Source organism: Urocitellus parryii, chromosome 6 (genome assembly GCF_045843805.1).
Source record: "Urocitellus parryii isolate mUroPar1 chromosome 6, mUroPar1.hap1, whole genome shotgun sequence".
NCBI classification, from domain to species: domain Eukaryota; kingdom Metazoa; phylum Chordata; class Mammalia; order Rodentia; family Sciuridae; genus Urocitellus; species Urocitellus parryii.
The window spans coordinates 146664261-146680246 of NC_135536.1; the positions used below are offsets into that span (position 1 = coordinate 146664261).

General features: G+C 35.5%; 1 protein-coding gene across 1 annotated transcript in view; it reads right to left on the bottom strand.

Moving 5' to 3' along the window:
- Cers3 (ceramide synthase 3) overlaps window positions 1–15986 on the bottom strand; it is a 79367-nt gene that overhangs the window by 43227 nt on the left and 20154 nt on the right. Inside the window, exons 4-8 of the mRNA XM_026394718.2 lie at window positions 11456–11513; window positions 10895–10945; window positions 7005–7097; window positions 3879–4007; window positions 295–401 (exon numbers count right to left, since the gene is read on the bottom strand). Of these exons, the coding sequence (XP_026250503.2) occupies window positions 295–401; window positions 3879–4007; window positions 7005–7097; window positions 10895–10945; window positions 11456–11513 (438 nt within the window). The remainder of the gene's footprint in view (window positions 1–294; window positions 402–3878; window positions 4008–7004; window positions 7098–10894; window positions 10946–11455; window positions 11514–15986) is intronic.

The following is a 15986-nucleotide window of genomic DNA, read 5'->3' on the forward strand; positions in this document are numbered from 1 at the left end:
GGAATAAGAACTGCTGTTCACACATTGGGTTACATACTCTCCATCTCCCTTTGTAATAAGCCTCTCTGCACAGGAGTATGTTTTTTTAAAATTATTTATAAAAATGTAAAATATTAAAAATTTCATGCTCTTTAAATAAAAATAACTTCATAATATTCTTTTCTTCAACTGAACTTGGAACAAATAACTGGAGATCAAAGTAAGGACAGAAAGGGTAATGTTCTGATGTAAGAATGCACCCAGGCCACCTTAGCACACTGACCAAACACAGAGCATGGAACCTTGTCTACTCACCAAAAGGGGAAAATAATGAGACGGCTGATGAAAAATATGGCAGAGAAGATGAAAAACAGGGTGTTACAGGTTTGCTTCCATCCAGCATAAGAGAACATCTTAGCAGACTAAAAACAAAGAAAGAAATTGCATTCAGATAAAGTAATAGTGGCATAGATTTCAAAAATTAATACATGAAATGATATGATGTCTAGGATTTTCTTGAAAACAGTCCAAGAAAGTGAGGGGCTGTTCATGGGCCCATGGTTAAACATGATGGCTATACTGACACCTGTTGAAGTTGGCTGGGTCTGCCATACTACTTGCTTGCCCTGTGTTTGAAATTTTCCCTAATGTAATGACTTAAAAAGATATATTAAAATGACTGCAATATAACTCCTGTCTTTCAAAATCACTAGAAGCTAGCATAATCATTCTCAGCATATATTTAATTTGGGGATCATCTATGTAATATCTTCTTCTAACTCGGTGGAGAGCTGGACTGGAGAAAGGCTGGGATAGGAGTGAAATCCAGGTCAGGCTGGGAATGCTGCAATCAAGGTGCCTACGGCGAGGCAGATAACAGAAGAGGTGTCAGGAAGCAACTCTTGGGGCCCTCAGCTGGTTAAAATAAACTTTTAAGCACTTGATTATTTCCTATTTATTTTAGGCTAATCTATACTGCTCATACTATCACATTGAATAAGAATAATTATGGAAAAGGATGTTGAATGCAGTATTGGAAGGTTAATTGATGGGGATAGTTTATTGCGCTATTCAGTGCAGCCCAAGGCTGAAGGGGAAAGTTTCTGGTGAGAACTGGGGATGCAGGATGAGGGATGGGAAGCAGTTGCTGGGATGCAGACCATCCTCTGGGAAGCATGGCTTCAACTCAGAACTGATATTGCCTGGGAGGCTCAAGCTCGTTCTTAAACAAGACGGACAGCATATGTATGCTCCAGGAAGGGTTTACATTGTATTTTCCATGCTTTTTTCTACTTACTCAGGGGTTAGGATATGGTCAGCCTGTGAGGTTAGCAGAGGCCCCATAGGGAAAAGCTCCAGCTGCTGACATGGAAGGCTAGCACACCTGGTTATGTGGTAGGCAGATTCGAGGACAAAGACCAGAAATTTGGAGTGACTGGAATGGAGTGGGTATCTGTCTGAAAGGTCAGAGGCCAGGCCAGCATGGGAATCTAGAGATGTGCATAGGAGTGGGAATCTCTGTAAGCCTACTTGTAAGGGCAATGCAGCACTCTTGAGCAAAAATAAGCACAACACATTCTAGACTGTGGGACGATCAAATACTAGATGACAGACCCTGGTCTCTGCTAAGTATTAGTCAATATATATTAAAGTGTTGGGTCCTAGATACAAACTTGGACATGGGGAAAACTAAAGAGAAACAGGAAGATGTATGGAGAAAGCAAAAGGTTGTTATATATGAATAAGATATATATTCTTATATATGAATAAGAATTGTAGAAGTGGAGTATGGTTTTTCTTGCAAAAAAAAAAAAAAAGAAAAAAGACAAGATACAAGAAATGTACCACCAAATGTATTGAGAATATGAAAGATTAATAGGCTCCATCTTAAGGAAGGTCTAAACATGGGCAAAAGTGGTACCATGTCTGGGTTCAATTAGAACTTGACTTAGAGGACAAGTACTAACATGACTACCCAAGGAAGCCTTGGAGCATACGTCCTTGGGAGAATATTAGAAAATGGGCTCCTGCCACCACTTAATGTTGTCTCTACCACTAGTTGTTGATGGAAGGTACCAGCCTTATGCACTGAACCTCAAGTAAAATCATGACTTGTGAATCAAAAATGATTCATGATCATTAACAACATGAAGCTGTTCTTTTTTTACCCATGAAAGGAACTCTAGGTTTGACATTTCATTTTTCTTCTGTTTTTTTTTTAACTAAAGAACTTCAGAACATTTCAAACAGTAATGAGCTAAACTTCAAAATATGCCCTAAGGGATAGATATGACTTCTCATGTTACAGCTAGGGTAGAAAGCAAACAATACATGATTTGCCCAAGTCTCTTAGGGAGTTATGCTGTGTCTGTGACAGGAAAGAGCAAGGTGAGGGGAAACCCCAGTGTTTATTCTTAGTTTGAACATATAACTCTCCTTAATTACACAGTTAAAGTGTTGTTGTACTGGAGATACATTAAAGGCAATTGAACAAGAGCAAAACAGTGTATAAGGCTGGTACCGACTATAGAAGTCACAGACTAGGATAAAAGTCTTAAGTCCCGATCAATGTGGTCTTCATTTTCAGTCAGGGTTACTGAGACATGATCAGAGAAGGAGGTAATTATAACAGAGATGGCTACAGTCCGACAGTAACTCATGAAAAATCTGTCCCAATCGTTCTTTTTCAAAGCCATTTATTGCCTTAAGTAAATGGCCAATAATCTTGACCCTCAGAATGGGATTTACATATCTAATTACAATTATGGACAAAGTAGAAACAACATTTAGTACACAGATAATAATTTAACTGTAACCAGGTGCTTTGAAAAGGCTTCAAATGACTTCTGGTTACTTCTCAAATAGGGTTTGGCAAATTACAGTCCAGCCCATGGGCTAAAGCTGGTCAAACCTTAAGAATGGTTTTCATATTTTTAAAGGGGTATAAAAAACTCACGAAAAAAAAAACAAAGAGAATATGTGACAGAGATCACATGCAGCCCACAAAACTAGATTTACTACCTGGCCCTTTACCAAAAAGTTTTCTAAACTCCAATCAAGAAGAATAAGAGTCTATTAAATTTAATTTCTTCCATATCAACCTATATTTAGTTATTAGCCCTCCAAGGAGCAATCCTGAACCAAAATGGGTTAGCATCATTTTCCCTGGGTTCATTATAAATGAGTATATTGAAGTGAATAACTAAGAGGTTCTGGGAAATGTTGCTCTAAATACAGCAGGAGATCTGGCAGTGAGAGGATCCTTCAGCAACAGCCTTAAGGTCAACAGGAACTGATGTATCACAGAAACAGGTCAAGAAAACTGTCCTAATATTGCTTTGTTCCTCATATTTCATGTGGTATGGGATAAGGAAGACTCTTGTCTTAAGGTTTTCTGCTTCAGAAAATACCCTAACCGCTTTTTCTCTTTTAGAAAATGATGACTTTTAAAAAATATCAGCTTGCCTTCCTTAAAGCAAGGAATTATTTTGGCTGAAGAATGGGGTATTCAAGCATTGGCTTAAATGGATAGATGGTGCCTTACAACTTTGAGAATCCAGAGTACCATAAATCCAAATATTCCTTCTAAAAGGTTAAAGTTTGTTCCTTCTTCAAATATGTCATATTACTCCCAGAGCTAGCATTAGCATGCAACTTTCATAAGTGGAATCCCACAAATTAACCTTTCACCTGCACCATGGAGAAGCCTAGAAAATGAAAACCAAGAGGTTTGATTTCTTTCATATCGAAGGATCTAGGAACTCAGAAACATTCTCAGACTTTAAGTGTTTTCAAGAAAAAGAGCCCTACTAAATAGTGCACAGACAATTCTTTCTGTGAGCAGTTACAGAAACCCAGGAGTGGTATTATTAATATATTTTTTAAAGGCAAATGTTTACCTCCAGCCAAATGTCAGCTACATCGTGCACAATCATCACGAGGGTCCCACTGCGAATATAATTAGCACACCAAGAAAAGCTCATCAAACTAATAGCAGCCAGGTGGTGGATGACATTAGCTAGAAAATCCTATATAACAAGAGGAAAATAGAGGCCATTAAGCAAATGCAGTCATTTCCCAATCACTGGAGGACATGATAATGATAATAATAATACCAATAACCTGCATCTGCATGTTTTGAAATTTATAAAGCACTTTCACTTTAATTTTTAAACACAATCTTTGTGAGAAAGCTAGGCCAAGTATTATCTTCATTGACAAAGTTATTTACGTTTGAGACAGCATTGAATAGTTGTCATCTAACCCCTATCATATGCTATTCTTTCTACTGCCCCACACTGGACATACATGTACACATACAGAGATGCACACACACGTAACAAATACACATACAAAAGCATGTCCTTGTATACATTCACATGTATTGTTTATTCCTTGTTTAATTCCAAAAGGGAAAAATGATATAGTAAAACTCTACAACCATTAAAGTAAGTAACTGCATATGAAATAAGTAACAAATGAATCTGGAATAACCATATCAGAAAAATCAAGGTTAAGGAAAGCTACCACCATTGAGCATAAAAACGTAAGAGATTTTCTGCAAAGAAGTACAAATAGCCAATCAGCACACAAAAAAGATGTGCAACATCCTTCGTTTTCAGGGAAATGTGAATCAAAACCATACTGAGGTATCACTTCACACTCACTAGGATAGCTATAAAAAATGATGTGCAATAACAAGTGCTTACAAGGATGTAGAGAATTCAGAACCTTTTACACTGCTGCAAGGAATATATAATAGCACAGTGGCTTTCTTAAACAGTCTGGCAGGCAGTTTCTCAAAAAGTTTGATATAAAATTATCTTGCCCAGCAATTTCACTTTTAAGTGAAATGAAAGCATAAGTTCATGTAAAATCTTCCTTATGAATATTCACAGGATTACTTATAGAGTCAATTGGAAGAAACAACCCTAATGTCTATCAACTGAAACATGAATAAAATGGGGTATATCCAAAGAGTGGACAATTATGCAGCAATAAAAATTAATGAAGTCTGACTCATAAACAACAGAATATGGACAAACCTTGAAATATTATGCTTTGTAAAAGGTTTCAGACACAAAAATCACCAAATATCGCATGATTCTGTTTATGTGAAATATCCATGAAAGGAAAATCCACAGAGATAGATTAGCAGTTGCCAGTGGCTGAGAGACACAGGGAGTGATGCTAACGGGTACAAGGTTTCTTTCAGAGGTGGTAAAACAATTGATTTCACAACTGGGAACATATTAAAAACCAATAAATTACATGTTTAAAATGGTTGAAGAATTTGGTGACTATTTCAATAAAGATGCTTAAAAAAACAAAGATTTCAGTTTCCCTGAAGCCAAACTAAAAGACTTAGTATGACACTAATAACAGATTTATAGAGCAATTGCTGAAAACCAGGAATTGTTTTATGTAATCCTCACAACAACCAGAGGAGATAGGAACTATTTTTAGTTCCACTTTATAGATGAAGAGACCAAGTTTAGGGATTTTTTAAAAATATTTTTAGTTGTATACCTTTATTTCATTTATTTATTTTTATGTGGTGCTGAAAATTGAACCCAGTGCCTCACGAGTGCTAGGCAAGTGCTCTAGCACTGAGCTACAAGCCTAGACCCAAGTGTAGGGATTTTAACCAATATGTTAGTGAGTCATAAAGTCAGGGATTCAAACCCAGGCAACTGACTGCAGAGGTGTGATTCAGCCATCCCCTAGTAGTTCTTTTGTCTCTAAAGGTATGAGTTTACACAACATAAAACATATACTTAATTTTAATTATAATCAAATCAAAGGTAGAAGAAATAAAGGTTATAATAGGATCAACCTATATATCTAGGAAAATCTTCTTTAAAAAACTATTTTATTCTATCCTTAAGAAAAAGAACCAATTAAGTTGTATGTATTATTAGCCTAAATTAGCAACAGTTAATCTATAGCTACTATTGAGTTATATGGAAATGGAAATAATTTCTATCAGATTTTTTCACAGTGTGTTTTTACATATAGAGAATCTGTTTTCATTGAAGATGTCTAGTTGACTGCAGTATGCCCCCTAGTGATGAGTAACATCCATCACTCACCATAAGCATTTAATCAAGCCAACTTCATTTTACCTAATATTGAATTAAACTTAATTTTATTTATCAAATTTTGTTACAAACCAGACTTTTGCATAGGCCAACAGTTTTATCATTTCATCTGTGTTGCTTACATATGAGGAATTCTTGTGACTGCATTCAGGGTCTAAATTGGTTTGCTTGAGCAGGCACCGTGGTGCACCTGTAATCCCAGCAACTTGGAAGGCCGAGGCATGAGGATCACAAGTTTGAGGTAAGCCTCAGAAACTTAGCAAGACCTTGTTTCAAAGGAAATAAAAGACTGGGGATGTAGCTCAGTGGTAGAGCACCCCTAGGTTCAATTCCAACTAGCAAAAAAAACTAACTAAATTAATAAAACACAATAAAATAAATGGTTTGCTGGACCAGCAAAAAGTTCAACCATACATTCCCTGAAATTCATCACTTTGTGACTTCAGAAGAGGCATTTGGATGGCTGTGACTCAGTTTCTATGAACATAAAATAAAGTTAATAATGCTTGAAGCAAAATTTCCCAAGAAGAATGTCTGATGAATTTAGGGAAAAATTCGGAAAGTATTATGTAAAGTAAAACTAAGAGATGTGGCTGTGGAATGAAAACTAACTTTTTTTCCTGTGCTTTAAAAACATTAAATTTCTAAATCAAAAGAAACAGATAACATAAAAGAAATTTCTTTTCTTATTGAATGGAGTGGGGCTTCAAAGTTAAAGCTTCAATAGGGTTTCACAGAAAATATTTACCAAGGCACAAAAGCAGGGGCATAATTTACATTATTTCATGTATTATCAAAAGCAAAAGAAATGAACCAGAATAAATACATATAAAATACAATTTAAAAAAATTAGAATTTTGAGGAGAAGGATAAATTTTTTTGAGGAAACTTATATAGAAGAAATTTTGTAAATAAGACACTTACCTTTCTCTTGACATCAGAGCCAAGGCTAAATAACAGAGACCAATAAAAACTCATTTCTAAAATGTAGTACCAATACTGGGATGGCAGCAATGGCTGAGGAAAAGGAAAGTAATCATTGCGTTAAATGTCATCTTGTCAACAATTTATTTTGATAAATTTATAGTCCAAAAAAATTCCTAAAATAATGTTGATATATATTTCTTTTTTTCAACTTACAGAAACAAATTTGCAATATTTCAAAGTGACTTATTTCTAAAAAGGTAGAGAAGCACCCCAAAATCAAGTTAAATGTTTTATCTCAATAGTTCATAAAACTCATTGTAATTGTCTTACATTAACTAAATGGAAGTTAAGTTAGAAAATCAATTATAAAAATATTTACTTAAAAACAATAGGAAATCTGCTTTGCTCCTCCTATGCTTCTCCTTGTTTAATGTTTCCTGAATACTACTGAAAATTTATCTTTTCTGGTGATAGTCTGGTGGTCAAAATTCATCCATTCTCAAATGGGACAGTAATAAAGTATGCACATTTACTTAAGGACTCTAAAACTTCTGAAAAAATTAAGAAATAAACTTTCACTGCTAGGCTTTCTCTTAATACTTGTACAGCAGGGAATGCTTATTTTAGCTAAGTTGAGGCAATCTATTACTTGGTGTGACTGATTGTTACCTTGATGCCCAACCAGAATGCTGACTTTGGTATCCAGACATTGTGTGATTCCCTCCTACACTACCTATGGACTTGATCCCGGTCTTTAGTCAAAGGGATATAAGCCAAAGGGATGGAAGCACAGACTTCATAAGCACCCTTAAGAAACCTTAGTTATCTTGCTGGAGAGGCTGCAAAGAAGAGAATAAAGGGGCTGACTGAGAAAAACATGAATGAGGGTCAGCCGCTAACTGACTGAAAATTCAGGGATGAACTCAGCTGACATGTTTAGCTGAGCCTAACCTAAATTGCCAACCCAAATCATGACCAAATAAATGCTTACTGTTTGAGGCACCAAGTTTGGGGATCATTTATTATATATCAAGATGATTGATACACCCGAGAAGATAAGAGAAAGTTAGAGATGGAAGATGATAGTACTGGGTTAAAGTCTAGATAGTGCCTGGGTTTCTTTTGGTCTAACCTTCTTTGATTTTTTAACACTGAAGCTAACACATTAAAAAGACTATTTATTTTATCCATGATGATCTCATCATCCTCAATAAGATCATAAACAATTTAGTTTCTTCTTTTTTATGACAAATAAACCTTTTATGACTAACCTTAGTGAAAAAAACTTAAAAATATGAACAAAAGGGATAAAAAAGGGAATATCTGTTTGAAGGTATATGAGAGCAACCAAGGCATCCAGAACCTGTGGAGTAAAGATCCCCAAAGAAAAGAAAAACACATTAAAGTAAAATTTTTATTTCAAGAAAACATTTTATAAAGCAAGTACTACAAAGGCTAAGCAGAATAAATTCAAAGAAAATCATTTTTATGCATATCACAAAGTCTGCATATGCCAATTTATAAGCAGTTATGGAGGCCAGAAACTAAAAGGCAGCAAAAGTTTTAAGGAGGATTTTTGATAATCTCACAGTACTAGGAGGTAAACTGGTGTTCAGGCCATCCAAGGAAAAGAAGTCAAGGTAAACACTGTATTCTTCTATTTAAAGCCACTGAAGAAAACAGTGAAATTTATGGGTAAGCTGGAAACACACCTACCCACACAAAGATTGTGGTCCACACAAAACAAAAGTAGATCAATCACATGACATACTTCAATGCCCAACAGAAGTGAAAATAATACTTTGAGAAGGAAAATATCATCCTGACCATCTATGTTTAAACATCCAATGTCTGTCGTTCAAAAGCTATAAAGGAGAAGGAGACAGGAGCAAGAAAGAAAACAGATCCAAATGTGAACACATTAGACTTAACTGATTTATATCCAAAATAACATGAAAAAACAAGCTAAAAGAGAAATTTTCTGTAGAGAACTGAAACCCATAAAAAATAATTACATAAAAAATTGAGAATTGAAAAATACAGAAACTGAAACTATGAATTCAAAATATGTGTTTAGCAACAGATTAGACACTGTTGGAAAAAGCAGTAGTAAGCTGGAGGACATGAAAGTATAAAAAAGACCCAACTGTAAAGTACCTGAAATTTTAACCCATTTTCATGATAACAGGTTGATTTGCCACAAGTTTCCTGGTTGCTAATAGAAGGCAGGAGATAAAGTATAGTTTATGATTTACAGTAATAGCAGTAGCCAGAGTATCAGTATCTGGGCCACTTATTCCATCCTCAGTTTCCATAAGACTAAACAAAGAGGACCAAATGACAATGGCATACACAGTAAATTGGGTTACATGAGAGGAACCCTGAGCTAGGGGACCTAATTCTTTCATGATGAACAGTAGCATGTTTCTCTTTTCTCTGAAAAGAGTATCCCTATATTTTGCAACTGTTTGCTATACAAACATCCCTGAAAAAATAGTGTAGAACAAAAGACAGTGCTTCACTTCACGTGACATGCAAAATCCAAAAGACTGTGGAGATATTCTCTCAAGAGACTGAAGCAAAGAAAGTGAACAGGATAGAAAATATTTTTAAAAGCATAAGAGATATATGAGGCCCAGTTTAATGGTCCAGTATATTAGCACACTTGTAATTTGAATTCCAGAAGATCAGAGAGAAAGGAAGGAACAGAAGCAATGGCTAAGAATTTTACAAAAAACACATCAATCACAGGTTGCAAATGTACTAAGAAAGATGGACACTAAGCAAGAAAAGTTCAAAGAAAACTATATCTATGTATATCATAATAAAACTGCTGAAAGATAGGATAAAATGTTAAAATCAGCTAGAGGAAAAAGACATTATTTTCTTTTTGCTTCTTTGCAAAAGTAAAAATGACAGGTAAATTCTTAAAGAAGCCAATGGGATCCAGAAGAAAATGAAGCAACATCTTTGAAGTGGTGAAGAAAAATAATTGCTAGCCTAGAATTCTGTACCCAGCAAAATGTCCTTTAAAAATCAAAGGTCATACAACAATTTTTAGCCAAACAAAATCTGGCAGACCAACTGTTAAAAACATACCAAAGGGACTCTTTTTCAACCAGAAGGATAATAATCCTAGATGGAAGCAAGGCAATGCAGATAGGAATGGATACCAAGAAAAGAATAACTTGACTGATTTACAAAACAATAATAAAAATAAATGCAGAGCTCCAAACATTTGAATCAGGAAAGTAAATGGTATATTCTAATGACTTTTCAATAACAAAAAAAAAAAAAAACAGAGCTCTAATTTGTATTAGACTCCAATTAGTCAAGGATGTATATTGTAATCTCTAGGATAGGATAACTAATAAGGAATTAAAAAGCACTGAAAAGTCAACAGAAGGGAAGAAATGGGATAGCAACTTTTTAAAAAACTTGAATGTGGGGACTGGGGTATAGATCAGTGGCAGAGCACTTGCCTAGCACTTGTGAGGCACTGGGTTTGATCCTCAGCACCACATAAAAACAAATAATAAATAAATAAAGTAAAGGTAAGAAGAAAAGATACAGAACTATATTTAAAAAAAAAACTGTCCCACAGAAAAGCAAGATGGGAATACAAAAGGAAATGAATCGAGTGGATACAAATAAAAACAAATGGTAAAATGGAATATTTAAATCTAAACATATCATTCATTTAACCTGTGAAAAAAACTAAGGAATGAGACAAATGATGAGTCACCAAGAATAAGGAAACCCAGATAGAGAAAGAGCCGATGATGGCACGGTAGTGGGCAAATAGTAGAAAGAGGACTAAGACCTAAGGGGCAATTTTGGGGGACTGGGTGTTGAAAAGGGGAGGAGCTAGATTAAAGGGGTCTTACCTGTCTGGGATAGCCATTCCAAACCTCCCAGAGGTCATATGCCCAAGGTTTCTGGAAAAAAAAAAACAAACAGGAAGCCAGGAGAGAATAAATAAATTTGTCAGAGTCAAAGGCTAATTTCAACAGAAAACAGCTCTCCCCGATGTTTACTGGGGGCAAAGATACACCGCACAGGAAAACTCGACTTTGTATATTCTTATTGCTTCTGTTGTACACAGTTATCCCTGTCTAGGTATTTATCCATATTCCTATATGACACCCCCACCAAATTCACTGCTTCTAATGAATCTGGGATCAGTAAATAGTGCTATCTCATTGTGGGGATTATTTTGAACAAGTGAATCTACTAAATTATTTCTGATTCAATTACTGTGTCTGTAGCAATAAAAATATCTTGAGACATCCATACCAATAAAATATTTGAGCAAAGTCTTGAATTTCAAGAGAAAGCTCTAAACCTGGTTATCTAACTGGAGGTATTATATCCCAAAGGAATTCATAGACAGAAACTTTAAAAATTAAAGGCAGATTCCAACCAAAGATATCAAAAAGGGAACTTACATCATAAAGAAATGCAATTCCAGCAACAGTAATCATTAAGTAAAATGCAAATCTCCAGCTGCCAAAAGAAAAAAAAAAGTCTTTACTCCCTTATAAACATGATTGACATCTGAGAAGAAAAGGATTTGGTATGACAGAGTTTGGAAGAACATGCATTCTGGAGTCAAAGAAATCTAAATTCATATCCTGGCTCTGCCATTTATTATATATCTACAACCTTAGGTAAATCATTTCACCTCAGGAAGTCTTAACTTCCTCATCTGTATAATGGGAATAACAAAACTTACCCCAAAATGTAAAATGAATTAAAGATAATTTACAAAAGTATTGATAATGGTTCTAGTATGAAGTAAGCAACAATACATATTAGCTACTTATTATTATGACTAGGCCAGTTCTGGATACATAAAAAATAATGAATTGTCATCAACGTAGAGAGAAGCAATCTAATTAGCTTGATAACCTATTTTAGGGGCTGAGGTTGTGGCTCAGTGGTAGAACTCTTGCCTAGAATGTGTGAAGCCTGGGTTTGATTCTCAGCACCACATAAAAATATAAATAAATAAAACAAAGTTTAAAAAGTAACCTGTTTTATTCCCATTTAATTCCTACTTGAAAAACTTGCATGTGGCCAGACTTTACTCTTTTTTCTTAAAAGCAGAATTTGAAAAAAAAATAGTTTTCTCGTGTATGGGGAAAACTTTACATATTAAGAACTTAAACGACATCAACTGATAGCAACATATGAATCTAAATTTAGATCCTGATTCAAATAAACAATCTGTAAAGAAAATCATAAGACAATGAAGAAAATCCAAACACTCATTAAATATCTGTTTGCAAATTAAAATTCTTTTAGTATGATAGTGGTTTTTCACTTATGTTTAAAATAAAGAGTTCTTCCCTTTTAGAGATACACCCTAACGACTTAGTAGTTAAACCATACAGTGCCTGACATATTCTTAAAAAATTACCTGTGGCTGGGGAGAGTAGCCTGAGGAGGTATTTAGATAGCATAATATTGGCTTTGAGTTGATTGTTGAAGTTGGTGATTGGTAGTAGCAGTCATAGTTCATTATGTAGTCTTTTTACTTTTGTATATGTTTGCAACTTTCCAAAATAAACAAAAAGCTTATACTAGGGCTGGGGATGTGGCTTAAGCAGTAGCATGCTCGCCTGCCATGTGCAGGGCTCTGGGTTCTATCCTCAGCATCACGTTAAAAAAAAAAAAAAAAAAAAAAAAAAAAGATGTTGTGTCTACCGAAAACTAAAAAAAAAAAAAAAAAAAAAAAAAAAAATTAGAAAATTCTCTCTTTCTCTCTCTAAAAAAAAAAAAAAAAGCTTATACTAAAAGTTATGGCAGGGCTGGGAATTCTCTCTCTTTCTCTCTCTCTCTCTCTCTCTCTCTCTAAAAAAAAAAAAAAAAAACTTATACTAAAAGTTATGGCAGGGCTGGGGCTGGGGCTGAGCCATAGAGCGCTCACCTCACACCACATATGTGAGGTCCTGGGTTTGATCCTCAGCACCACATAAAAATAAGTAAAATAAAATAAAGGTATTGTGTCCAACTACCACTAAAAAATAAATATTTTTTTAAAAGTTATGGCTATTTTATCTAATGATTGCTGAAGCAATAATAATACCAAAATAAACTTGAGGGAGGCCTTACAGTGTTTTCCTCAACATCTCTGTAAGACAGGTAGGAAATAGGGACATAAGCATATACTGATTTTGTAGATGAAAAATCAGTCTCATTATAGCCAGGCTACTTTCTCAGTTCATGTAGTAAAAAATAATAAAGCTGAGGCTATAATCACAGGTCTTTGGACTCTGCATTTAGTAGTGTTTCCTGAACTTTATCATTGCCTCTGAGTTAGATCATAGTCTTTCTTCATAGCTTGTTTTTTTAAAATATATATGTATATTTTAGTTGTAGTTGGACATGATACTATTATTTATTTATTTATTTATATGTGGTGCTGAGGATCTAACCCAGTGCCTCTAAAAAGCTAGGCAAGTGCTCTACTGCTGAGCCCCAGCCCCAGCCCCAGCCCCTCATAGCTTGTTTTCATAGGAGGAAAAAAAGTGGATTTCAATGCTCAGAAAGTTGAACCATAAAAATACTCAAAGGGCATTTTACAAAATGAGAGTTGAAACCTGTCTGCACTTGTCATCTTTGTGTTTGGCCTAGACAGCATTTCTTTGGCTCCCTGGGTTATCTTGTCCAGACAAGAATCAAAAAATAGATGATAAGGCCAGACAGCCCACAAATGCAGCCAAAAGTCTAGGTGGCAAATCTTTTGTATCTCAAACATTTATTGACATCTTGAGTCTGTGCCAGGCACTATGCCAAACACATGTTATCACATTTTTATCAAGATTTTAACATTTATTTTAACAAGATTATGAAGTTGATACTATAATTAGCCACTTCTTGCAGACCATTGCTTGATTCTCACAACCCTAAAAAGTAGATAAGATAAATACTAAAGGAAACTGGTGCTGAGTGAGATCATGTAAGTCACCAAGGTCATTAAATAATAATAATCAGATGCAAGAGTGCAACCCAAGTTTCACATTTTTCTGGACCAGTTCTACTCAGGTTTCATCACACCATACCTGAGGTTTTCAAAGTGTGCACCAGGGATCCCTGAGGTCAAAATATTTTTATAATACTAAAACAGTGTTTCCCCCTTTCGCTCTCATTCTCTCACAAGGCTGCAGTGGTAAATTCTAGAGGTTGCATAACATGTGATCATATTGTTGTTCTGAATGAAACTGCACTGGTGAAAAGTGTGTTCATGCAGTCTCATATTTTATAAATGTCTGTTTTAATGTCTAATACAGTAAATGTCTGACTAATTGAGTTCTTGGGATTTTTAAGAGAACATGGAATCCTGGACGAAGAAGTTTGAGAACTACTGCACATCATGGATGATAACATGAATAATGATGTACTTGCTGATGCAATTTTACTTGGTTTATTTGGTTACTTCTTATTCCCAGGAGAGGCTTATATAAACATAATTGTGGGAGGGAAGGAAAAAAACACTAGAAAAATTCAGAAATTGATCCATTAGGCAAAGCTGGTAATAGTAGGAGAAGAGGAACTGCAGAGTGAAATCAGAGAGAAAATGGCAAGTGTGGATTTAGACCAATGGTGAAAGAAGCTGGTGGGGCCAGATGGGGCAGGATGGGACTCTGTAGTGGGAGAGGTAAAATGGAGCAGGCAGTGTACCTGTGTGGTCAGGCAAGGGTGAGTTAACAGCCACCTGGAGAGTCCTCCCTCTGACACTGGGTATTCTTTCTATAAACCTTGGGTACTTTGGAGTTACTTCTTATTATTAGATGGAAATGCTTACTTTAAAAAGAAAGATGTCCAGGTAATATGGAATTTGATTTTTTTAAAGGACCGTCTGTGGACTAAAATCTCGAATGCTGTGGCATGGGACACAGGGGTTACCACTAAAGGAAATAATCATGGAAACAATTAACTGTGCTCAGGGTGCTCAGAGATTAATGTATTTAGACATTATGGAGAGCACCAACAGGATTTTCTGTCTGTTGGAGAGTAATTTGTAAGAGGTTAAAAATGTTAGGAAATACAGGTTTCCTGAGATTTCCAAAATGTCTGGGCTAGTACCTGAGGCACTGATTTCTGAGGTACATTCCAGAAATTAGTAGAATAAAAGTAAATAGTAAAAATTAAACAGCTTGGCATTTTACCTTCATCTATTTACATAGTTCATAATCAACTTTTAACAGTTATCTGATAGAATAAATTTGTGGTATTGCTAAATAAGATAAAGCTTAAATTTTACTTGTGGGTTCACTGTTTCCTGAACATATTAGATAATTTCCTGCTTCGCATCTTTGCTTTATGTGAAAATTCTATCCCCAAATCCTGCTTTCTTTTCTTATGGAAACTCAACCCATTCTTCAAGGTTCAGATAATAAGGTTTTGTCTACTCTGAAAAGCTGTTGTCTAATGCTGATGATATGCTGACACCCCCCTCTGAAGTCCCAGAGTACATCTAAACGTGACCATGAACCTGCTGGTGTACAGGCCTGCATTGCTGGAGTGGAATAACAATAGGTGTTATGGCATTATGGGTAATGGTCAGGTCTCCCCAGTCAGCTGGTTAGGGCTAGGGAACAGGCCTTACATGTTTACTTCCCTCTTAAAATCTAGACTGCTATACACTCTAGGATAGTACTCCATGCTGAGATCTTCAACATGAACCTCTGCATGACCTGACTGACTGGTTAAGATAACTTGAAATTCCCTTCTCTAGCCTGAACTCTGTGAACATCTTCCAATGCAGAGCACAGCCCAAATGTTTCCAAATTTCTAAATGTTACTCTGTGTAGGGTATGCTCTGCTTGGTGAGAAGAAGGCAGGAGGTGGCAGGCGCAGTATGAGGCAGCAGAAATTATATCAAAATAGGAGAGAGAAGACTTGAACACAACAGCTCCTCAGACAGCTAGGTAACTTTGAGCCAGTTCCTTAAGCTAGATGGATGTGCAGTTT